This window comes from Lepus europaeus, chromosome 9 (assembly GCF_033115175.1).
Source record: "Lepus europaeus isolate LE1 chromosome 9, mLepTim1.pri, whole genome shotgun sequence".
Lineage (NCBI taxonomy): Eukaryota > Metazoa > Chordata > Mammalia > Lagomorpha > Leporidae > Lepus > Lepus europaeus.
The window spans coordinates 70,851,833-70,877,560 of NC_084835.1; the positions used below are offsets into that span (position 1 = coordinate 70,851,833).

Here is a 25,728-nt window from a genome sequence, read left to right on the forward strand (position 1 = left end):
TTAGGTAACGATTTCAACAGTTTGCCCCCATATAGTAACACAAAGTGAAAAAAAATACTGTTGGAGTACTAGTTATAGCATTAAATAAGAGTGTACAGTACATTAAAGACAGAGATCTTACATAATATATTTTTTTTAAAAAATTAATTAATTTTCTATGCCATTTCCAATTTAACACCAGGTTTTTCCTTTTTTCATTTCCAATTATCTTTATATACAGAAGATCAATTCAGTATATAATTAGTAAAGATCTCATCAGTTTGTACCCACGCAGAAACACAAAGTGTAAAAATACTGTTTCAGTACTAGTTATAGCATCACTGCACATTAGACAACACATTAGGGACAGATCCCACATGGGATGTAAGTACACAGTGACTCCTGTTGCTGACTTAACAATTTGACACTCCTGTTCATGGCGTCAGTAATCTCCCTAGGCTCTAGTCATGAGTTGCCAGGGCTATGGAAGCCTTTAGAGTTCGCTGACTTTGATCTTATTCTGATAGGGTCATAGTCAAAGTGGAAGTTCTCTCCTCCCTTCAGAGAAAGGTACCTCCTTCTTTGATGGCCCTGTTCTTTCCACTGGGATCTCACTCCCAGAGATCTTTCATTTAGGTCTTCTTCTTTTTTTCTTTTCCATGGTTTCTTGGCTTTCCATGCCTACAATAGTCTCATGGGCTCTTCAGCCAGATCAAATTCCTTAAGGGCTGATTCTGAGGCCAGAGTGTTGTTTAGGACATCTGCCAATCTATGAGTCTGCTGTGTATCCCACTTCCCATGTTGGATCTTTCTCTCCCTTTTTGATTCTATCAGTTAGTATTAGCAGACACTTGTCTTGTTTGTGTGATCCCTTTGACTCTTAGACCTATCAGAGTCATCGAATGTGAACTGAAATTGATCACTTGGACTAGTGAGATGGCATTGGTACATGCCACCTTGATGGGATTGTATTGGAATCCCCTGGCACATTTTTAACTCCACCATTTGCGGCAAGTCTGATTGTGCATGTCCCAAATTGTACATCTCCTCCCTCTCTTTTTCCACTCTGAAATTTAACAGGGATCACTTTTCAGTTAAAATTTAAACACCTAAGAGTAATTGTGTGTTAATTACAGAGTTCAACCACTATTACTAGAACAACAACAACAAAAACAACAACAAATACTAAAAAGGATAAAGTATTACGTTGTACATCTAGAGTCAGGACAAGAGCTGATCAGTTCATTGTTTCTTATAGTGTCCATTTCACTTAACAGGTTTTCCCTTTGGTGCTCAGATAGTAATTTTTTTAATGTTTGTTTATTTTCATTTATGTCAAAGAGCAAGGGAGAGAAGGGGAGAGGTCTCCCATCTGCTGAGTCACTCCCCAGTTGCCCACAACAGCCAGGGCTGGACCAACTGAACACAAGAGCCCTGTCTCTCTCATGGGTGGTGGGGCAAGAGCACTTGAGCCACATCAGCTGCCTCACAGGGTATACATTGGCAGAAAGCTGGATCAGAAGTACAGAAACTGGGACTTGAATGTGCACTCTATGGGATGTGGGCATCCCAAGTAGCCTAACCCCCTGTGTCACAGCTCCTGCCCCTCATCTAGTAATTTAATTAAGACCAGACACTGTTTGTAATTACTATAATGTGATTGCATGTATTATCTTAGTTTATCATTCAAGTTTCAGAAAGAAGTTTCTTTTTCATCCTAATGTCAAAATGACATTATTATTTATTTCAACTGCAACAAGTTGCCAGCAAGTTTTTATTGCTAAAAAGAGAGTATCTTTTTAAATCTATTATGTTAATTTTATATTTAAAACCTCACCCAGAATGCTGGATGTTCATAAGCCATGTCTGAATAAAAAGGATGTTGGTTTGCCTGTTGACATGCAACTAGCTCACTCACATGCAGCACTTAGTAGTTAATATAATTTGAGAATATATACATCTTTAAAGGTGACAATAAAAGATCATAAGTAGCAATTTCTGTTATTATCTTACTGTTACTACGTACCTTCAGTGAGTGCTATGCTAAAATAATGTGGATACAGACTTTCCTGGTTTTATGTTAATTTTCTCCCAGATTTGGCCAAGAGTCCTCACATCGTAGTAACTGTCTTTGGGACAGCATACTCCCACTTCTGTGCCAGGCTATTACCAGCCATCTGTACTATCCCAGTATTTAGGAAGTTCAATCATGCATAGTCATTGAGCCTGAACTTTATTGTAACCACTGGTTTAAATGAAATAAATGCTCTAGAGTGTATAGCTTTAAAAGAGTTACTCAACTAAGCAGTGTCCAACTCAGCAAGCCCTTTGTTGTGAAAATAGCATTCCAGCGGATTTTATCAGACCATCTAATAGTCTTTATCAAGGCACCTCTTTAATTCTAAAGATTTTACTCCCTACAGAACTATATTCTTAGGTGGGATGTTTGGTTTTTCTTGGAACATAGTCTAAAACTCAGATGTAATTAAAGGAATGTTGGTGTAGTGTTCAATAAGAGGATCTATTCAAATTTTATGAAGAATTTTCAACTCAAAATCATCCTAAGACATAAGGGATAAATATTGACATCAAATGTGTGCATAAATAAATTTAATTGAACTTAATTAGTATTTTTTTGCTCTTTTTCCACATGGTCTAAAGACTACCCAGTTAAGGCTAAGTCTTACTTTGTAGTTTAAAGTACTGAGTTTTTTGGAAATATGATGTATCTTCTGAAATGTGACTGGAAAATACAGTGCTATTCAGAATATTTATAATTTGGTTTCTAGATTTATGAAAGATTTCATTGATTAGTAAACTTCAGGTCTCAGGCATGTATTTATAAGTTGTAAATAAACATATAAAACCTTTGCCCAGAAGAAGATAAAATAACGTTGAATGCATATCAGATGATAAGATTACCTCCTAAAATTGCCATTTTATAGCAACACTTCTTTTCTGATGGTCTGTTTGAGGAAAAGTAGAGACCCTTCCTCACTTTTTTCTTTAAAGAGTTTTTTTAATTAATTTGAAAGGCAGAGAGACAGAAATCTCCCATCTACTATTTGGCTCCCCAAATGCCCACAACAGCCAGCGCTAGGCCAAGTGAAAACCAGGAGCCAAGAACTCCATTCTGCTCTCCCACATGAGTGGCGAGAACCCAAAGACTGGGCTATCATCCATTGTCTTCCAGGTACATTAGCAAGAAGCTGGATCAGAAGCACAGAGCAGCTGGGACTTGAACCAGGCACTTCCATAGGGAATGTAAACATTCCAAACAGCAGCTTAACCCACTGCACTATAATGCCCACCACAACTTTTCTCATTTTGATAAGCTACAGATAGTCAACTGTTAGTTTTTCTGAAAGATGCGAAGTCTTTGATGCTATTTACCATATTTCCACTTTATCATTAACAAGCTGGATTAAGTCCCCTTTGACATAATGTCTCTCTGCTTTGTCATCCCACAGAACCAGGTAGTTTGGATAGAACTTCTGGTTATAGTCCTAATGGGGCCTTGGGGTATGGCAGAGTTCAGTCAACTCCTGGAAATTATGTGACTGAGGACACCTTGGAAAAAAGTCTTAATGGTCTGAAGAGTAAAGAGGCATGTCATCTAATGAAATAGCTACTGTAAAGTCTTTTTGATAAGCACCTGGAATTTGTCATAATAATAGAGTTCATGTTTAGCAGTTTTTCCCACTTGCAACCTAAGGGAGGCAGAAGAGGAAAGTGTATCCTAAGAACACTGGTTCTGCTACTAGATAGAGCTCTCTCACTCCTAGCTTTGTGAATTTGAGTGAGTTACTTACCTCGCCTGGGTCTCCATCACCTCGTCTGTGAAGCAGGTCTGTGGAAGCTACTTCAGAAGAATCTGCGTTACCTGAGATGATTTATATAAAGCATGTGGTAAATGTTTGCTGCTGCTATTGTTACTAAAGAAACTCATGCTGAGAGATCATACCTCAGCACCACACAGCTAGCAACCAGGAGAATCACATCAACTTGGCATCAATTAAAATGTTTACTAAAAAAGTGCTGAGAGAAATATATGTTGCAAATGCAGTCTTCTAAATTTGTAATTTGTTTTTAAGGTTACATTAAGGAAGATCTTGATCCTTGTCCTCGTCCAAAAAGACGGCAGCCTTACAACGCAATGTTTTCTCCAAAAGGCAAGGAACAGAAGACGTAGATGTTGATGCAAAAATAGAAGAATAGAGGATGGTTTTTCTTTTTAGTTATTTATAATTAAAGTTGGTATTAAACATTTGATTTTTTGAATCTCCTATAAATTGACTTATAAATCAGTTTTCTATTGAAAATGTTTTAAAATGCCATTTACTCACCATGTAACTATTTAAAATGTGGATATATTTGTGTTGTATTTTCTTGGTTTTGCACCTTTAAAACAAGAAGGTGTTTTCATTTTGCACTCTTAAGAGTTGTTTATTTACTTTATTTGGTAATACCTAATTACAGTTTTGAAAATAAGATAGTTGTAGTCTGTGATTTGTTGTTGGCTTTGGTATCTTCTTTTTACTTCATCTTCCCTTAAAGGAAAAAGGCTAAATTTTAATAGTCCTTTTAACCCTCCAGATTCTTTTGTTGAAGTGGAATGAGATACTCACTACTCTGTGGTACATTCCTTTCATAGGGACCACAAACATCCTCCTTTTTCCTGTTCCACATACTGTAAATTAACACCATCCTCCGATCTGGTCATCGTATTCTAGCTCTTCACATATTTTCCAATTATACTCATTTTTCTGGTACAGTTTTCAAGATGAATTGGTTTACTTCTCTGCCCATGTGTTCAAGTTCAGTTGTATTATTTCTCTGATTAATGTTTGAGTTTCCAATTTAACTTTAAAATAGATTTTTATACTTAACAACTGTCTTTTCCATTGGAACCTGGTATCTGAGTCATTAAGAGGACTGACCAAATCCGTGTCCCCTTTTCTAGAGGCATTTTGTGTATTCCAGTGTCTTTTGTGTATTCCTTTAATTCATGCATATCTTTACAGTACTCCGTAAGCAGGAATACAAGAAATATTGAATGCCTCAAAAAATCTAAGTGACCTTATAGATCTGATCTTTACTTCTCAGTGTTCCTAAAACCTCTTTGCTTAGTCTAGTCTCCTGTTGATCAGAGTTCTTATGTGAATGAATATCATCAGTTTGTGTTCTCACAGATAGGACAGGAAAATAAATTGCATATATTGAATATCTACTGTATATACATTGTTTGGCGCTGAATCTGATTCTGAATTTTTTTACAATTTTTACATTTTACAGTGCTATCATCACTTCTGTTCAACATTTTTCTCCCCTTCTCAAATTGACTTTAACGCTTTGCTAGCAGTCAACTAATTGTCCAAAAATAACAGTGGCCATTTATTTGTCACATACTATATGTCCAGAACTGTGTTACACTCTTTCTATAGGTTTTTCATTTTCAATCCTCAAATAATGATGTGACCTTTTATATCACTTAATAATGTTAAGCTACAAAAAAAAATACAAAAAATAACAGATTAGACAATAAATGACTAGCTTTACTTTTCTTATTTTTTTAAAGTCTGGGTCAGTGGTTAATGCTGTGGCACAGCAGGTTAGAGCCCTAGCCTGCTGTGCCAGCATCCCATATGGTTCAAGTCCCAGCTGCTCCACTTCCCATCCAACTCCCTGCTAATGCGCCTGGGAAAGCAGCAGAGGATAGCCCAAGTCCTTAGGCCCTTGCACCCACATGGGAGAACCAGAGGAGGAGGCTCCTGGCTCCTGGCTTCAGATCGGCTCAGCTCCAGCCTTTGCAGCCATTTGGGGAGTGAACCAGTGGATGGAACACCTCTCCCTCTTCTTCTCCCTCCCTCTCCCTCTCCCTCTCTCTCTCCCTCTCTCTGTTACTCTTTCAAATAAATAAAATAAATCTTAAAAAAAAAAAAAAAAAGCCTGTGTCAGCCATTTAAGCCACTGGTGCAGCTGTGTAATACCCCCTAGTACCCAGACTTCTAGATTTCTGCCCTTCCTTACTGTGTATGTGCCATTCATCCTTGGTTATGAATGACTGATACACTACCTTACCCTCATGTCCATGTTCTACACAAAAAGAAAGGGGAAAAAAAATACATGCCATGGGGTTTTGTCCCTTTTGAAAAAATTTTCCAAGAAGTCCTACCCAGTAACTTTCCCTATGTCTCAATGGCCACAATTGTCACAGGGGTGGCTAACTGTAATAACTGGTAGTTTTGAAGTCAAAATCTATTGCCTAGTTCCAGAATCAGAGCTCTTATGTAATATTGTGCTTCTAAAGGATAAGAATTTGAGAGACATTTGAGTTTAAACAGGTAAACACAGAATGTATGGCTATGTTGTAGGAGTATAGAAGTCCCTAGCTGTATTTATTCCAGGTTCTTATCTCAGCGTAAGAAATTAATTCAACACTTGGCACAGCAGGTTAAAGCCCTGGCCTGCAGCACCAGTATCCCATATGGGCGCTGGTTCAAGTCCCGGCTGCTCCACTTCTGATCCAGCTCCCTGCTAGTGTGCCTGGGAAAGCAGTGGAGAATGGCCCAAGTCCTTGAGCCCCTGCACCCACGTGGGAGACCCGGAAGAAACTCCTGGCTTTGGATCAGCTCAGCTCCAGCCATTGTGACCATTTTGGTAGTGAACAAGCAGGGAAGACCTTCTCTCTCTCTCTCTCTCTCTCTCTCTCTCTCTTTCAAATAAATAAATCTTTATAAAAAATTCAAAGCAGAAACATAGATAAGGTGCAATAATGGGAGTAGGAGCAGGATTTATTTAAAGAAATTAGTACACACAAAAGCAAATGTGGGCAGTCTCGTGGTGGAGAACCGCACTAACCCGTTAGTTTTTCCCCTTTATTGGCTGGGTGGTAGTGCCCTAACCAAATATACAAATGTGGAATTTGGGAAGAGTTCATGGCATCTCCACGTGGAGTTCAGCAAATTGTTTTTCATGGCATCTGCTGCCTGACGGGAGGCTCAGGTGCATCATGGAAAAGTGGATGTGCTGTATTGGAAGAGGGTGGGGTTTTTAGGGGTGCAAGGGCTAAGGCACAGAAACTGCTAGAAGCCTCTTCTCTCTTTTTCCCTCACTAACTCCCTGCCTGTCCCATATCAGTGAGAGCTGTGTATCTCTAAGTCAATTTAGCCTTAAAAAGCAGCCTAGGCAGAGAGGTAGAAATTGTTTTGCTGATAGTAGCTTGACAGGCTTCCAACCTATTTGTTACTAGCATGTTTTATTTCATCTTCAGTCACCCAGTGAGGATGAGTGTACTGATGATGTCCGTCTCCCTTTTTAACTGCTGTTGACCACCTCTGCCTTCAAATGCTGTAATGAAATAGACACTTTTTCAAAAACACTTGAGTTAACTCGAAGGATGCATTTAAATGGAAAATTTGCAGTATGACACAGGGTCCTCAAAGGGTGGGGAACCTTTTTTCTGCCAAGGGTTGTTTGAGTATTTATATTCAAATATTTTTTTATTCAATGGCCATAAAAAATTATCAACTTAAAAATTAGCCTCCTATAGATTTGCTGGTTGCCCGTGGCAGAGCCAGACCAGATGATCTCTCAGGTCTTAGGCAGCCTCCAGGCTGGGAGTTCTCCGTCCCTGTAACCTTTTTTTTAAGAAGATAGTGTAAGTGGAGCCAACATTGTGACATAGCGGGTAAAGCTGCTACCTGCAAGGATGACATGCCATTTGAGCTCCTGTTTGAGTCCCCACTGCTCCACTTCCTATCCAGTCCCCAGCTAATAGCCTGGGAAAAGCAGCAGAAGATGGCCCAAGTGCTTGGGCCCTTGCCACCCATGTGGGAGACCCAAAAGAAGCTCCTGGCCCCTGGCTTCAGCCTGGCCTAGCCCAAACCAGCCCAGTCCTTACCTGGCCATTGCAGTCATCTGGTGAGTGAATCAGTGGATAGAGGATCTTTCTCTCTCTCTCCCAACTCTGACTTTCAAATAAATAAATAAATCTTTAGGAGGAAAAGGCAATATAGGTAAAAGATGCAAATGTTCCTCCCAAGAATGTCTGTAATTCATAATTCAGTTACAAACAAAAGAATAGAGTTAATATAAACTAAATAACATTTACTTAACAGACCTTTATTAAGTACTCTATCTTCACCAAAATACTAAGTAACAGCATCAGAATCAGACAAGTTGTGACAAATTTTCTCCAAAGAAGCAAATGTCTAAAGGTGCACATCTAGAGTGGGTGTTTGGTGTAGCGGTTAAAATACCACTTAAGACTCCTGCATCCCATATCAGAGTACCTGGGTTCGAGTCTTTGTTTCAAATTCCAACTTCTTGCTATTGTGCGCCCTGGGAGGTAGCAGATGATGGCTCAAGTGTTTGGTTCTCTGCCACTCATGTGGGAGGCCCAAATTGGGTTCTGGGCTCCTGGCTTCCACCTGGCATGGCAAGCATTTGGGGAATGAACCAACAGATAAAAGATCTGTCTCTGTCTCTCTGCCTTTCAAATGAAAAAAAATTTTTTTAAATAAATAATTTTTTAAATCTAATTTTAAAAAAGAAGCAGACACCTAGAATCTTACTCCGTTCTCCCTGGCTTCCTAACAAACATCAATTGTACTTTCAAAAATGCCACTTCAGATACAAATATTTGAATTATGTCTCAAATTTACTATCTTTTAAAAAGATTTATGTATTTATTTGAAAAGCAGATTACAGAGGCAGAGAAAGAGAGATCTTCCATCCACTGGTTCACTCCCCAAATGGCCACAACGGCTGCAGCTAGGCTGATCTGGAGCCATGAGCTTCTTCCAGGTCTCCCATATGGGTGCAGGAGCCCAAGGACTTGGGTCATCTTCTTTGCCGGACCACAGCAGAGAGCTGGATTGGAAATGGAGCAGCCAGGACTGGAACTGGTGCTCATATGGGATGTTGGTATCACAGGTGGCAGCTTTACCCACTACCCCAACAGCACAGGTTCCTACTATCTATTCTTGATATATCTAGCAGCTTCAGAGACATCTGAGTCTTTAGTTGAATTAATGCCCTAGTTTGGTTCCTTAGAAAACTGAAGTGTTCTTACACTTGAGTTCTTTAACAAAGAATTAATGAAATGATTTTCTACTATCACACCAGCAGAGGCCAGAAGAGAGCCATTTTTGGAGAAATAAGTCAAAATCTAGGGACTGAGCAATCATAAAAGAAAATTTCTCAGATAAATAGGATATGAGTTTGGTTCCTTTGTATAGTAATTAAAGTTCATTCAACCAAAAAGAGCTTTCAATCTAGCCATTGTTGGAATAAAACAAATGATGAAAGCAAGAATTCATGGTCTCAAGAGGGAGAAAAAAAAAGGTTCCTCTGTGCCTGCCGCATGCTGGGCATTTAGGGATGCCAGGAGATATGTGAGATCGTTTCACCCAGTGGCAGACCAGATAACGATGTCGAAGAGGTCACCAATGCTTAGCCTGAGTGCCAGAGAAGTCCTGAGGATAATTAGGACCCAAACTATGCCTTAGGATGAGCTAATCTAATGAGGCAGAGAGGAAGAAACAGCACCATCTAAAAGGGGAAACTAACTTCAATGTAGAAATGCTAAAATCCAGGGCTGGCTCCATGGCTCACTGGGTTAATCCTCCGCTTGCGGCGCCAGCATCCCATATGGGCACCGGATTCTAGTCCTGGCTGCTCCTCTTCCAGTCCAGCTCTCTGCTGTGGCCTGGGAAGGCAGTGGAGGATGGCCCAAGTGCTTGGGCGCCTGCACCCGCATGGGAGACCACGAGGAGGCACCTGGCTCCTGGCTTTGGATCGGCATAGTTCCGGCCATGTCGGCCATTTGGGGAGTGAGCCAATGGAAAACAAAAAAGGAAGACCTTTCTCTCTGTCTCTCTCTCTCACTGTCTGTAACTCTACCTGTCAAATAAATAAATAAAATCTTAAAAAAAAAAAATGCTAAATTCGTAAGAGTCAGAGGGGCCTTACAGATAATTTCTTTCTAGCCTCTTTCTTTTTTTTTTTTTTTGCCATTGGTTCACCCTCCAATGGCCGCCACGGCTGGCGCGCTGCGGCCGGCGCACCACACTGATCCGAAGGCAGGAGCCAGGTGCTTCTCCTGGTCACCCATGGGTTGCAGGACCCAAGCACTTGGGCCATCCTCCACTGCACTCCCTGGCCACAGCAGAGAGCTGGCCTGGAAGAGGGGCAACCGGGACAGGATCGGTGCCCCGACCGGGACTAGAACCCGGTGTGCCGGTGCCGCAAGGCGGAGGATTAGCCTATTGAGCCACGGCGCTGGCCCTCTAGCCTCTTTCTTATGAGTGATGAGAAGCCCAAAAAAAAATTAGCAATTGCCAAAGTCCCAAAGGGTTGGAACTAGAACGTAGGGCATCTGGGACTCAGTCTGGTATAGATGGTATAGATGTTAGAAAGGAGAGTTCCTGTGGAGTGTTATTAACAAAGGCAGTCAACTTCCATCTTGAATGCAAAACTACCAGGGGTTTAAACTCTATAGGCCTGTGATTTTCAAATCATTAGCAGATCCTTTTATTCAAATTAAATATACAGAACATCAATAGCAATCATCTGTCATGGTTTGAATTTGTTTCAGTCACTCAATTTATCCGCTGAGAAATCCAATCAGATAAATATAAAATTGTGAGGAGAGGCTGGCGCCGTGGCTCAACAGGCTAATCCTCCGCCTTGCGGCGCCGGCACACCGGGTTCTAGTCCCAGTCGGGGCACCGGATTCTGTCCCAGTTGCCCCTCTTCCAGGCCAGCTCTCTGCTGTGGCCCGGGATTGCAGTGGAGGATGGCCCAAGTGCTTGGGCCCTGCACCCCATGGGAGACCAGAAGCACCTGGCTCCTGCCTTTGGATCAGCGCAGTGCGCCGGCCACAGCACACTGGCCATGGCAGCCATTGGAGGGTGAACCAACGGTAAAAGGAAGACCTTTCTCTCTCTCTCTCTCTCTCTCTCTCTCACTATCCACTCTGCCTGTCAAAAAATTTTTTAAAAAAATTAAAAATTTTTTAAAAAATTGTGAGGAGAGTTATAGATGGCAGATAATGTCTTAGAGCAAATCAGCATTATTGATATCCCAATCAAATGCTCACTATATCCCAGACCAATTAAATCAGGGTGTCTGAGGGTAGGGTCCACACTCCCTAGATGATTCTAGTGTACAGTCAAGTTTGAGAGCCCTACCCTAAGCAATGTTACAGTATAGTGAAGTGGTATTCAAACTTCAGCATATGTCAAAATCTCTTGGAAGGATTGATACATATTGCTGGGCCTCACTCCAAAGTTTCTGATTCAGTGAGTCTGGGTTAAGGCCCAAACGTTTGTATTTTTCACATGTTCTCAAGTGCTTCTAATGCCACAGGTACACGGACCACAAGTACCTAATCATAAAAGTGACCCAAGTGTCTATTTTTTTTTTTTTTGACAGGCAGAGTTAGTGAGAGGGAGAGAGACAGAGAGAAAGGTCTTCCTTCTGTTGGTTCACCCCCAAAATGGCCGCTACGGCCAGCGTGCTGCACCAATCCGAAGCCAGGAGCCAGATGCCTCCTCCTGGTCTCCCATGTGGGTGCAGGCACCCAAGCACTTGGGCCATCCTCCACTGCCTTCCCGGGCCACAGCAGAGAACTGGACTGGAAGGGGAGCAACCGGGTCAGAATCCAGCCCCCCAACCGGGACTAGGACCCCGGGGTGCCAGCACCACAGGTGGAGGATTAGCCAAGTGAGCCACAGCGCCAGCCCCAGGTGTCTTTTAAGTAGAAATTCTCAGGCTCCTCCTGTGGGAATTTTGATTCAGGTATAGTATGAGCATTTTTTTTTTAAGATTTATTTTATTTATTTGAAAGGCAGAGTTAGAGAGAGAGAAAGAGAGGTGTTCCATCCTCTGGTTCACCCCCCAGATGGTCACCATGGCCAAGGCTGGGCCAGGCTAAAACCACAAGCCAAGAGCTTTATCTGGGTCTCCCGGATGAATGCAGGGGCCCAAGCACTTGGGCCATGCTTCACTGCTTTTCTGAAGGCATTAGAAGGAAGTTGGATCAGAAATGAAGCAGCCAGGACCAGAGTTGGTCCCTACATGGGATGCCAGCATTGCAGGCAGCAGCTTTACTTCCACACCACAACGCTGGCCTCTGAGCATATATAATTTTAACAAGTTCCCAAATCATTAGAATTAGGCAAATTAAGAAATATGACAGTAGGGAAAAATAAATAGCAAAACGTTAAGTTTCAAGCATTCTCTGACAGAAAATATATTTTGATCTAGGAGTAATACATTAATTTAGATAAAATTATCAAGCCAGCAACATAAAATGGATTTGGAAGGTGACAGCAGAGGGTGGTTAGGCAGGGAGTCATTGTGCAGACAGACTCTACTCACCTATTAGAATATTCTGAGTATGCAGAGCACCTGGGCCAACTTGGGAGCACTGAAATGCAAAAGAGATGTAGCAACCACTTAATGAGTGTTATAGAACAAAGCTGGCAGCCAAGCTTGCAAAGATGATTAAGACACAATTTCTCCTCGGTGAGCCTAGAACCAACCCAGTGGTAACAAGGGACGTTATAAGTAAGAATCTTTGGATGAGGTCTCCACTGTAAATGAGGGACTTGTTCTACATGTCATTTGTAATTGTAGAGCTTTTAAAAATAGCAGTGAATTCATCCCTAATTCTAAAGTGAATGTTGCATATTCAAGAATTCACTAGCAATCATATAGTGAATATTTTGCCAAAAATGTTACATTCCACCCTAATTCAAGGGTGCCCATTACTCATTAACCACTTGGTGATTTGCTTTTTTTTTTTTCTTCCTTTCTTTTTTTCTATTTGTCCTAACCATTTATTCGCTCAGGTGTTGAATCACTCATTCATCCTTCCAGCCCTTCTCTTGCTTACTAACATTTTAACCAAGAGTTGGAAGAACAAATAGAAGATGAAATAGACCAACTTTAGCCTATCCATTTTTCTATTTTTATAAGAAATATGGGGGGAAAAGAGGGAAAGGAACGCAAAAATTGAAGGGTGTATTTTTCTAGTGATCTAGGCAATATCTTTTTTTTTTTTTTAAATTTTATTTTTGACAGGCAGAGTGGATAGTGAGAGAGAGAGAGAACGGTCTTCCTTTGCTATTGATTCACCCTCCAATGGCCGCTGCAGCCGGCGCACCACGCTGATCCGAAGACAGGAGCCAGGTACTTATCCTGGTCTCCCATGGGGTGCAGGACCCAAGCACTTGGGCCATCCTCCACTGCACTCCCTGGCCACAGCAGAGAGCTGGCCTGGAAGAGGGGCAACCGGGACAGGATCGGTGCCCCGACCGGGACTAGAACCCGGTGTGCTGGTGCCGCAAGGCGGAGGATTAGCCTATTTAGCCACGGTGCCAACCTCTAGGCAATATCTTAAGTCAATTCTTAGGGAAAAAAAGATGTAGTCAAGCTAGAGAAAGCCTCTGAATTAGAGAATAGTATATAGATAGAAATGTCAGATTATCTTTAAAGGATCTCCAATTAGAATGATAGCAGATTTCTCATCAGAAACCCTGCAGGGTAGGAGATAATGGAGAGCAATAGTCCAAGTCCTTAAAGGAAAAAAAAAAACCTGTCAACCCAGAATACAGTACCCAGTGAAGATCTCATTTATAAATAAAGGTTTCTGGGCAGAGTAGATTAGGTTGTAGATCAGTACTGGAACCCCCCTCAAGAACAACTAGAGAAGTCAGATAAATTACAGAAACCGTCTTTTGAAATGCATTAGAGAGCTGCTGAAGCAACAGTGTGCCTGGAGGTACTAGTGTTATGGAGAAGGCAGAAATCTCAACCAGGTGAACTGATTCTGCAGTTCTCCGCTCAGGCAGGAGGCTGAGAAGTCCAGGCTTCACCGACCAGAAGGTCACTTTTAGGAGGCAGAGAACCCAACAGAACTCCCAGTGGTCCCAGAGACTAGACTGACAAAACTGAAGACGTGAGCCTCATTCACAGATTTCCCCTCAAGATGTCGAAGTTTGTCAAATAGTAAAGTGATACTGGATGGGAGGGTAAGAAGCTATGATAAAAACCTGTTTTTAAGAAAATGGAAACTTTTTTAAAAAAAAATTACTTTCTTTATTTAAAAGGCACAGGTAGTGAGCAAGAGAGGAAGAGAGAGATCTTCCATCTGCCAGTTCACTCCCCAAATGGAATTTCAGATTCCTGGTTTTGGACTTGTCCAGCCCTGGCTGTTGCAGCCACCTGGGGAATGAACCGGGGGATGGAAGATTTTCTCTCCCACCCCGCTCTCTCTCCTCCCCCTCTCCCTCTCTTTGTAACTCTGACTTTCAAAATAAATCTTTTTTTTTTTTTTAAGGAAACTGACACCGAAACAAACATGCTCAATTTAAAAAAAAAATGTAAAACATAAAGAAAAGATCCTAAAATAAGCAAGATAGACATGTCAGATTATCTTTAAAGGATCTCCAATTAGAATGATAGCAGATTTCTCATCAGAAACCCTGCAGGGTAGGAGATAATGGAGAGCAATAGTCCAAGTCCTTAAAGGAAAAAAAAAATTGTCAACCCAGAATACAGTACCCAGTGAAAATCTCATTTATAAATAAAGGTGAAATAAAGATCTTAGGAAACAAAATTGAAAGAATTTGTCACCACCTTGCCAGCCTTACAAATGATACTTAAGGATGTACTACACACAGAAATAGAGAAAGATAATCAGCATCATGAAAGAATGTGAAGGTAGAAAAGTTCCTAGCAACAGTACAAAAGAAATCCAAACCAAACACTAGGAATATGTATGGAAAACTGGCAGGACCAAATCATTACTTATCAATAATAGCCTTGAATGTAAGTGGACTAAATTATCCAACTAAAAGATACAGACTGGCTAAATGTGTTTGTTTTAAGAAACACATCTTACCACAGTGAAGGTAGACAGAGACTGGAAGTGAAAGGATGAAGAAGATATTTCATGCAAATACAAATTAAAAGAAGTAGAATAGCTGTCTTAATATTGGACAAAATAGACTTTAGGACAAAAATGAGTAAAACAGATAAGGTTATTATTTATTGATTAAGAGATCAATTCAACAGGAAGGTGTGACTACAATAAATGTATCTACACTCAATGCTAGGACACCAAGCTATTTAAAGCAAATGTTAATGGATCTAAAGGGAGACTTAGGCTGCAATACAATAATGCTGAGAGACTTCAACACCCCACTTTTTTCAATGAACAGATCAGCTAGACAAAAAAATCAACAAAGAAACAACAGAGTTAATCTATATACTGACCCAATGGATCTAATCAATACCTACGGAATATTTCATCCCGTAGCCACAGAGTACACATTGCTTTCATCAGTGCATAGAACATTTCTAGGGTAGACCATATGCTAGGCCATAAAACAAGTCTCAATAAATTCAGAAAGTTGAAATCATACCATGAAGCTTTTCTGACCACAATGAAATGAAGTTTGAAATTAACAACATAAGAAACTCTAGGGACCGACGCTGTGGTGCAGTAGGTTAATCTACCGCCTGTGGCGCCAGCATTCCATATGGGTGCCGGTTCTAGTCCCGGCTGCTCCTTTCCAATCCAGCTCTCTGCTGTGGCCTGGGAAAGCAGTAGGAGATGGTCCAAGTCTTTGGGCCCCTGCACCTGCATGGGAGACCAGGAAGAAGCACCTGGCTCCTGGCTTTGGATTGGCATAGCTCCGGGCATTGCAGCCATCTGGGGAGTGAGCCAAGAGAAGGAAGACCTTTCTCTCTGTCTCTCCTTCTCACTGTCTGTAACTCTACCTCTCAAATACATAAATAAAATCTTTTAAAAAAAAAAAAGCACCTGCTGCCTTCCAAGTCCCATGCCATTGTTGTTACCGCCATTTACCGTTATTAAAAAAAAAAAAAAAAACTAGAAAATATACAGACACAAACACATGGAGACTGAACAACGTGCTCTTGAATAAACAGTGAGTCATGGAGGAATTCAAAAAGAAAATGAAAAAATTCTTTGAAACAAATGAGATGGCAGCACAGCATATTAAAACTTATGGGATACAGCAAGAGCAGTGTTAAGAGAGTCGTTTACAGCAATTAGTATTTACATCAAGAAATTGGAAAGGTATCAAATAAATTATCTAAGTGCATATCAAGTACTTAGAAAAATAAAAAAATCATACTCAAAATTAGTAGAAGAAAAGATATAATAAAAATTTGAGAAGAAAAAAATTGAAATAAAAACCATACAAAAGATCAATGAGATGAAGAGTTGGTTTTTAAAAAAAAAAATAAAATTGAGGCCGGCGCCATGGCTCACTTGGTTAATCCTCCACCTGTGGCACCAGCACCCCGTGTTCTAGTCCTGGTTGGGGCGCTGGATTCTGTCCCGGTTGCTCCTCTTCCAGTCCAGCTCTCTGCTGTGGCCCAGAAAGGCAGTGGAAGATGGCTCAAGTGCTTGGGCCCTGCACCCGCATGGGAGACCAGGAGGAAACACCTGGCTCCTGGCTTCGGATCAGCGCAGCGCGCCGACCGTAGCAGCCATTTGGGGGCTGAACCAATGGAAGGGAAGACCTTTCTCTGTCTCTCTCTCTCTCTCTCACTGTCTAACTTGGCCTGTAAAAAAAAAAAAAATTGATAAACCATTGACCCAACTAACCAAAAAAGGGACAAAAGACCCAAATTAATAAAATCAGAAATGAAAAAGATGTTGCAACTGATGCACAGAAATAAAAAGAAACATCAGGAATTATTATAAACAGCTATATTCCAACAAATTGGAAAATCTAGAAGAACTGGATAAATTTCTGGACACAGTTTACCAAAATTGAGGCACAAAAACACAGAAGACTAAACAGATCAACAATCAAGAGGGAGATTGAATCACTGATAAAGAGCCTTCCAATGAGGAAAAGCCCAGTTCCAGAAGGCTTCACTGCTGAATCCACCAAACTTTAAAGAACTAGTCCCAATTCTTAAACTATTCAAAACAATTGAAACAGGGAATCCTCCCAAACTGCTTCTATGAGTCTAGCATCACCTTAATTCCAAAGTCAAAAAAGATACAACAAAGAGAAGTATAGACCAGTATCTCTGATGAGCATAGACGCAAGAATCCTCAGCAAAAATACTAGCTAATTGAATCCAACTTATTTAAAATTTCATCCACCCAGAACAAATGAGATTTATCCCAGGGATTCAGGGGTGATTCAACCTATACAAATCAATCAATGCAATACAACACACTCAATATGCTGCTGGCCATGGGTTTGTCATATAATGCCTTGATTGTGTTGAGGCATGTTCCTTCTATACCCAGTTTGCTTAAGGTTTCTATCATGAAAGGATGTTGTATTTTATCAAGTGCTTTCTCTGCACCTTTTGAGACAATCATATGGCTTTTATTCTTCACTTTGTTAATGTGATGTATTGCATCACAGTGCTGGCCCCTAGACCTACTGTTTTCTTTTTCTTTTTTCTTGTGGGTCTTTTTTTAAGTTTTTATTTAATGCATGCATTTTTTTCTTAGATACAACTTTAGGAATATAGTAGTTCTTTCCCACATACCCACCCTCCCCCCCACCTCCCAGCCCACCTCCTTCTCCCTCACCCATCTCCTTGTTCATTAGAGTTCATTTTTAGTTTGATTTTATATACAGAGGACCAACTCCATGTTTAGCGTAGATTTCAACAGTTTGCACCCATGCATACACACAACATAGACCTACTGTTTTCTAAGGCTTATTTTTGAAAGAGTTACCTGAGCAGATGTGAATCAGCTTCATAAATAGGGTCTTTCAGCACCTCCTAAACTGTCCTGTGAAGGAGTAAGCTGCTGTAATCAAGCATCGTCCCCCTCCAGTCTCCCACACACCCTCTCCTATGGAACTGCCATAGCTCTGAGTGTAGGTGCCTGGAGGCCAATGACAAGGGTACTATACTGGTGCCATGAGTGGTACATGGAGCTTCTGCACAGAGCTACAAGAGGAGGAGGCAAGGGTTTACTCATCCTCATCTTAAGACATCTATCTGCATGGATTCATTAGACTTGTTCAATGAATAAATGAGAACTGAGTCAGAACCAGGAAGCTGCTGCTTGTCTAGGCTCTGCCAACACTTCACCGTGTTACCTTGACTGAACCAACACTTTGGACTTTAGGTTCCTCATCAGTAAGATGAGAGAATTCAGTGTGTGACCTTGGACGTCCCATATAGCATCGTCAGCTTCCCACAAGTAGATCACAAGCACTTTTCAGGAAGGCGGAAGACTGGAGAGCAGTTGACAGCATGGTCTTCAGAGCCAGGCAGATCAGGGCTGGAGTTCCTGCTCTGTCATCGAGTATGACATGGCCAGTGCTCTCAAATTCTCCGCGCTCCCCACACCCACAAGTCATAAGGCTATTAGGATTAAATGAGGGGCCAGCGTAGTTGTATAGTGGTCTAGTGGGTAAAGCCGAAGCCTTGCAGCACTGGCATCCCATATGGGTGCCGGTTCAAGTCATGCTGCTCTACTTCTGATCTAGCTCCCTGCTAATGTGCCTGGGAAAGCAGAGGAAGATGGCCCAAGTGCTTAGGCCCCTGTACCTGGAAGGAACTCCTGGTTCCTTGCTCCTGGCTCTTTTCTGGCCCAGCCCCAGCCATTGCAGCCATTTGGGGAGTGAACCAATGAATGGAAGACCTCTCTCTCTGTCTCTTCCCATCCCTCTCTCTGTAATGGTGCTTTTCAAACTAAAAAAAAAAAGGATTAAATGAGGTGATGAGAGATTACTAGAGTGACTACTATGTAGCAAGTGTTCAGTGCCATCATTATTTCCAGGCCTGCAGAGATGATGATGATGAATCAGAAAACAAGTCCTGGAGAAGTGAGAACCAGAGCAGAGCCTTGAAATCTAGGTAAGATTTAGGAAGACTGGGAGAGCAGAGGGCAGACAGGATCTCATACAGGAGATGTGATCACATGAGCAAAGGCCTGGAGGCAGTAGAACAGGAGAGGCATTGCAGGTTGTGGGGTGGACAGTCAGGACAAGACAGCTGAGTACAACAGTCCAGCGAGGAGGTCACTGCCATCAGGGCACGCGAGGACGGGTAGGTCAGCATCTCCGAGTAAGGTTGCACAGAGGGGCTCCATCCTGCCAAAATCTTTTCCAAGGGCCTGGCCCTTGCCTACTTTCTGAATGTTCGAACTCTGCAGCAGAGACAGAGCAGGTGTCACTCCTTGGCCGTGGCCATGTATTTATTTTTATTTTTTATTTTTATTTTTTTTAGGCAGAGTTAGACAGTGAGAGAGAGAGACAGAGAGAAAGGTCTTCCTTCCGTTGCTTCACCCCCCAAATGGCTGCTACAGCTGGTGCGCTGCGCTGATCTGAAGCCAGGAGCTTCTCCTGGTCTCCCATGCGGGTGCAGGGCCCAAGCACCTGGGCCATCCTCCACTGCCTTCCCGGGCCACAGCAGAGAGCTGGACTGGAAGAGGAGCAACTGGGACTAGAACCCGGTGCCCATATGGGATGCCAGCGCCACAGGCGGAGGATTAACCAAATGAGCCACGGCGCCGGCCCCCTTTTTTATTTTTTATTTATTTTAATTTTTTTATTAGTGAGAGAGAGAGACAGAGAGAAAGGTCTTCCTTCCATTGGTTCACCCCCCAGGCTGTGGTCATTTAAATGCTGTCATTTTTGAAGAGCAAATTTTATTCCATAAATATTAATCAACCACTTATTTGCTCACAGCGAAGTCAACAAAGACTAGACGGGTGTGTGGAATAGTCTGCCCAGGACCAGATGAGAACCAAAAGACCAAACTGGCACTTTAAGAGAACGGTCACAGGGGACTTTCCAAAACACACACAACCCTGTTTCATAATTCAGGACGTGAAAGGAAAGCCAATTTGACCGTGTGCTGTTGCAGCATGCAGAAGGCTGATAGCTCAGCCTGTAGGTGTGCATTTCAGGTACACAGTCTCCACTCGGCAGTACTACTTGTCCCCAAACTTACCCTCAGGTGCACCCCATGTGTTCCAGAAGAGAGGGATAGCCACATTAACCTGACACAGCTGCTGAATTATCCAAAGGTGCTCCTCATTGCACCCCTTCCTCCCATTCTGCATAGAAAGCGGGTGAAAGTCTCCTTAATCTGGAAAATAGGACAGTGGGGAGGCATGAGGAGGAGACGTGCCCCCCTCCCAAATACTAAAACACAGCCTATTTAAGTAATGTCCAAACGTCTACAAAGGGGAACAACATGGAAGTGTTAGAAACAGGATCACCTATGAAATCAACTATGTAAAAAAGACATGTATCATGGCTCTGTTTGTCCTCTGACAGTGTAAACATTACATATTTTTCATCCTTGAGAAACTGAAGCAAAAAATGATAGCCTTCATCTGGGGAGGAGACAAAGCCCTGCTGCATAGATTTTTGTCTCCTCCTCCAATCAAGTGATCATTTAATTCCTCAGGCTGTAATTGCAGGGGCTCCAGAATCAGCCCATGTGCCTCTGACCTCACTGACATGTCCCCCATTACAGAATTACTTCTTCCTACTCAGGCACTTTGTTGGGGTCTTAAGCCTGAGGCTGGCCCCTGACCAGCAGGGAACAGTACAAGCACTCCCCAACAAGGCGAATGGGAAAGGTAAGGTCGACAGCAAGCACCCGTGAGTTCTGTCAAAGCAGGAACTACTTTATTGAGGAAGTGTACAGGCTTATAAGGCTTATAAAAAAAAAAAAAAAAAAGACATGCACAGCAGGAGAGCCAATCAGCGAAAAGTCATGCAGGTGTGGGTGGACCACGCATAAGGGCATCTTAAGCAAAGTATAGGGATCATGCACTGTCCACGTGTCCGGAACTAAAGCAGACCTATCCCTGCCGGTGGTCCAATCTTACGTAGCTTAACCACAGCAGCCGCAGACACGCCCCTCGAACATCCACCAAGCACCATATTATAATGGAGGTTTTAGGCAATGCCCAATAGCACTTTACCTCCAGGGGTCTCTTGTTTAAAGATGTGAACACCCTACTTAATACACTGACCATTTTAATTGCCATTCCCACCTTGCCAGTGATTCACTTCTCAGGTAACCTACCGCCATGCTGGTAAGGGAAATTAGGGACTGGCATCGCAGCACAGAGGGTTAACTCACCACTGGTGACACCAGCATCCTATACCGGAGCACCTATTCAAATCCCAGCTACTCTGCTCCACTGTGTCTGGAAGGCAGTGGAGGATGGCCAAAATACCCATGTCCCTGTCACCCATGTGGAAGACCTAATTGGAGATTCTCTCTCTCTCTCTCTCTCTCTCTGCCTTTCAAATAAATAAATAGTGTTTTTTTAAAAAGGAAAACAAGTTCTAGGGTAGGATTTCTGGAAAGTGAATTGCTGAAGATAAAACAGAAAATTTCAAGGCACCAACTTCTCATGGCACACAGAGACCAGACATTGCCCAGGAGAGGCAGCACAGTAGAGGCTGGAGGGCACTCCAGGGTTTGCTTTCTGGGTTCCCATAGTTCCTCACTGTTCCAGAAAGCTGCTCTGCACAACAGGGGTCCCTCTTGTGTGGCTGCGGGCAGCAGGAAGCCCAGAGCACTTGGGATGCTGGAAAGAAAGCACTGAAGAGGTTCCAGGAAGGTGCTGTGGCTGTTCCTGCAGGCATCTGGTTTTGGTATTTCATCTGGCTGCTACCTGTGCTCCTGATGTCAGTGTCTCTGCACCCAGCCTGGCAGGTTCAGTGCTGAAAGCAGAATCTGGGGAGCTCTACCTCTCCTGGGAGTCTGCCTGTGGTTTATAATCCCATGTGAGATCCTGAGCTCTCTTAGAAGGTCTATGAAGCCAGCATCACCTTCATCCCTAAGCCTGAAAAAGATGCAGCATTGAAAGAAAAATTACAGACCAATATCCCTGATGAACCTAGACGCAAGATGTATTTATTTGTTTGAGATGTGGCATTACATAAATGCAAATCAAAACCACAATGAGGTTTCACCTCACCCCGGTTAGAATGGCTCACATTCAGAAATCTACCAACAATAGATGCTGGAGAGGATGTGGGGAAAAAGGGACACTAACCCACTGTTGGTGGGAATGCAAACTGGTTAAGCCACTATGGAAGTCAGTCTGGAGATTCCTCAGAAACCTGAATATAACCCTACCATACAACCCAGCCATCCCACTCCTTGGAATTTACCCAAAGGAAATTAAATTGGCAAACAAAAAAGCTTCCTACACCTTAATGTTTATTGCAGCTCAGTTCACAATAGCTAAGACCTGGAACCAACCCAAATGCCCATCAACTGTAGATTGGATAAAGAAATTATGGGATGTGTACTCTATAGAATACTATACAGCAGTAAGAAACAATGAAACCCGGTCATTTGCAACAAAATGGAGGAATCTGGAAAACATCATGCTGAGTGAAATAAGCCAGTCCCAAAGGGACAAATATCATATGTTCTCCCTGATCCATGACAACTAACCGAGCACCAAAAAGGAAACCTGTAGAAGTGAAATGGACACTATGAGAAATAGTGTCTTGATCAGCCCTTGTCCTGACTGTCGAGGAACAACTTAATACTTTATCCCTTTTAATATTTTTTTTGTTCTACTTAATACTATTGGTTGAACTCTTTAATTAACACACAATTATGCTTAGGTGTTTAAATTTAACTGAAAAGTGATCTCTGATAAATATAAGAGTGGGAATAAGAGAGGGAGGAGATGTACAACTTGGGACATGCTCATTCGGACTTGCCCCAAATGGTAGTTAGAAACATGCCAGGCTGGTGCTGCGGTTCAATAGGCTAATCCTCCGCCTGCGGCGCCGGCACCCCGGGTTCTAGTCCCAGTCGGGGCGCCGGATTCTGTCCCAGTTGCTCTTCTTCCAGTTCAGCTCTCTGCTGTGGCCCGGGAGTGCAGTGGAGGATGGCCCAAGTGCTTGGGCCCTGCACCTGCATGGGAGATCAGGAGGAAGCACCTGGCTCCTGGCTTCGGATCAGCGCGGTGCACCGGCCGCAGCATGCCGGCCGCAGCGGCCATTGGAGGGTGAACCAATGGAAAAGGAAGACCTTTCTCTCTGTCGTCTCTCTCACTGTCCACTCTGCCTGTCCGAAAGAAAGAAAGAAAGAAAGAAAGAAAGAAAGAAAGAAAGAAAGAAAGAAAGAAAGAAACGTGCCAGAGGATTCCAATTCAATCCCATCAAGGTTGCATGTACCAATGCCATCTCACTAGTCCAGGTGATCAATTTCAGTTCACAATTGATCATAATGATAGGACTAAGAGTCAAAGGGATCACATAAACAAGACTAGGGTCTGCTAATACTAACTGATAGAATTAAAAAGGAGAGAACAATCCAACATGGGAAGCAGGATACACAGCAGACTCCTAGAATGGCAGATGTCCTAAACAGCACTCTGGCTTCAGAATAGCCCTTAAGGCATTCTGATTTGGCTGAAGAGCCCATGAGAGTATTTTAGGCATGGAAAGCCAAGACACTCTGGCAAAAAAAAAAAAAAAAAAAAGACCTAAATGAAAGATCTCCGGGAGTGAGAGCCCAGTGGAAAGAACGGGCCATCAAAGAAGGAGGTACCTTTCTCTGAAGGGAGGAGAGAACTTCCACTTTGACTATGACCCTGTCTAAATAAGATCAGAGTTGGTGAACTCAAAAGGCTTCCATAGCCTTGACAACTCATGACAAGAGCCTAGGGTGATTGCTGACGCCATAAACAAGAGTGTCAATTTGTTAAGTCAACAACAGGAGTCACTGTGCACTTACTCCCTATGTAGGATCTTTGTCCTTAATGTGTTGTAGTATGTGAATTAACGGTATAACTAGTACTCAAACAGTACTTGACACTTTGTGTTTCTGTGTGGGTGAAAACTGTTGAAATCTTTACGTAATATATACTGAGTTGATCTTCTGTGTATAAAGATAATTGTAAATGAATCTTGATATGAATGGAATGGGAGAGGGAGTGAGAGATAGGAGGGTTGCCAGTGGGAGGGAAGTTATGGGGGGAAAAAAGCCACTGTAATCCATAAGCTGTACTTTGGAAATTTATATTTATTGAATAAAAGTTTAAAAAAAAAAGTGATAAAGCAAGTCAGTTCCCTAGATGCTTAGGATTCCCCTCAGTGGTATTGTGATATGATAAGATGTTACAATACTTGGTGTTCATCTCCAGATCTTGGTACAGAGACCCTAAAACCATGTAATTTCCTGATAGAGGGGTACAGGAGAGTCTTTTGTTTTGGTATTTGGCCTTAGCTGCCAGTTCCCGACAGCAGAGCATGGAAGAACTTTGGAATTTCAGAGTGGTAGGAGAGGGCATTTGGATGCTAATGAACTGACTGGTGGCTGGCGCCCCTAGACAATGTCAGCATGGGGGCTAGTCGCTGGAAACCCAAGGCATCATTAGAGCTTAGAACTCCCAGCCCACCCCCCACCTCCACCTTCAGTTCTGGGGAGAAGAGCTAGAGATTGGGCTATTTATCAGTGGCCTCCATTGCAACCTTAAGCAGTGAATTTATATTGCTTCGGCACCCCAACTCCATGTGATATTGTCCAGCTTGTTAGTAATTTTATATATTAGTAATCCTGTGGATTCTTGCCATCTATTCAGTTAAGAATTCTGAATATCAGCTCAAATAGATCAGGCCCCATGGTAAGTCTTTAAGCATTTTATTCAGTGAGAAATGCACCGGAAAGTGAGGGCTTTAATTAGGGGAGAAAGAAGTCTAGAAGCAAGTTGGGTCCATACCAAGCAGAGAGCAGGCCAGGTGCCACGTGGAGCAATCATGCAGGCAGGAAAGCAGAGAGCGGGCGGCCAGAAAGACGCACACCTGTAGGCACGGGACAACAAGGGTAGGGCCCACTGTGCTCCAAGGCTTTTATTTTATTCCCAAAGGGGAGTAGTTACATAGTCTGATTGGCAGGTGGGTGTCCAGGTGTGGTCAGGTAGGGGCGTGAGATCACACGGGGGTAGAACGAAGGCGTGGTCTCCAGCGTACAAATCTAATCGATTTGATCCTATCTGCCTGTCTTTATCTCATGAGGACTGGAGCTTCTGCACTCAGGTGCCTTCTAGACCTCATCCCGGGTACCTCTTCCTATGCTGTGCATTTGTACCCTTCCTGATAAGCCGAGAGTAAGGAAAGTCTTTCCCTGAGTCCTGTGAGCCATTAGAGCAAATGATGGGCTCTAAGGAGGGTGTTATGGGAACCCTCGTGTTTAGGCACGCCAAAGAGAGGTGTGAGTGTCCTGGACACCCTGCACTTGCAATTGGCACCTGAAGTGGGGAGCAGTCTTGCGGGGCTGTGGGATCTGCTGTCTCTCTTGGTGGTTAAGGTCACCATGGAAACAAGTATAGGACACCCAGTAGGTCTTCAGCGAATTCAAGAATTGCTCAGATAGGAAACCCCCACATTCGGTGTAAAACGTGTTGTGAGCAGAGGGACAGTGTTCCTTCCCCCACTCCTTCCGGGGCTAGTGTGCACCTGCAGCTCTGTGGATTCGGTCTCGTTCCATTGGGCAAGGGCATCAAAGAAGGAGTAGTAGTCAGCTTGGGTGAAGACACTGACTAAAGTGGCTGGTTTCAGTGCGGTGTATCTGGCCCCATTCCACAGAGAAGACCTTGGCAATCTCTGGAGACAGCTGAGAGGGTCACTCAGGCCTCGCTTGGTAGTGACTGTGTCCAGAACACAGTCAGTTTGGGAGTGTTCCAAAGAGGTCCCAAGACAAGGAGCTGTGGGCAGTTAGGGAGCAGAA

General features: G+C 42.8%; 1 protein-coding gene and 1 long non-coding RNA gene across 5 annotated transcripts in view; one reads left to right on the forward strand and one right to left on the reverse strand.

The window, feature by feature from the left end:
- RBBP8 (RB binding protein 8, endonuclease) overlaps nucleotides 1-4,393 on the forward strand; it is an 80,789-nt gene extending 76,396 nt beyond the window's left edge. For 3 of the 4 annotated variants that reach the window (XM_062201452.1, XM_062201453.1, XM_062201454.1), the window contains exon 19: nucleotides 4,074-4,388. In XM_062201452.1, the coding sequence (XP_062057436.1) occupies nucleotides 4,074-4,171 (98 nt within the window). In that variant the 3' untranslated portion in view covers nucleotides 4,172-4,388. Of the gene's footprint in view, nucleotides 1-4,073 lie in introns of all 4 variants that reach the window. The other variant, XM_062201455.1, reaches the window with a different exon arrangement.
- LOC133766575 (uncharacterized) overlaps nucleotides 1-25,728 on the reverse strand; it is a 217,646-nt gene that overhangs the window by 178,672 nt on the left and 13,246 nt on the right. The gene's annotated exons all lie outside the window — the stretch shown is intronic.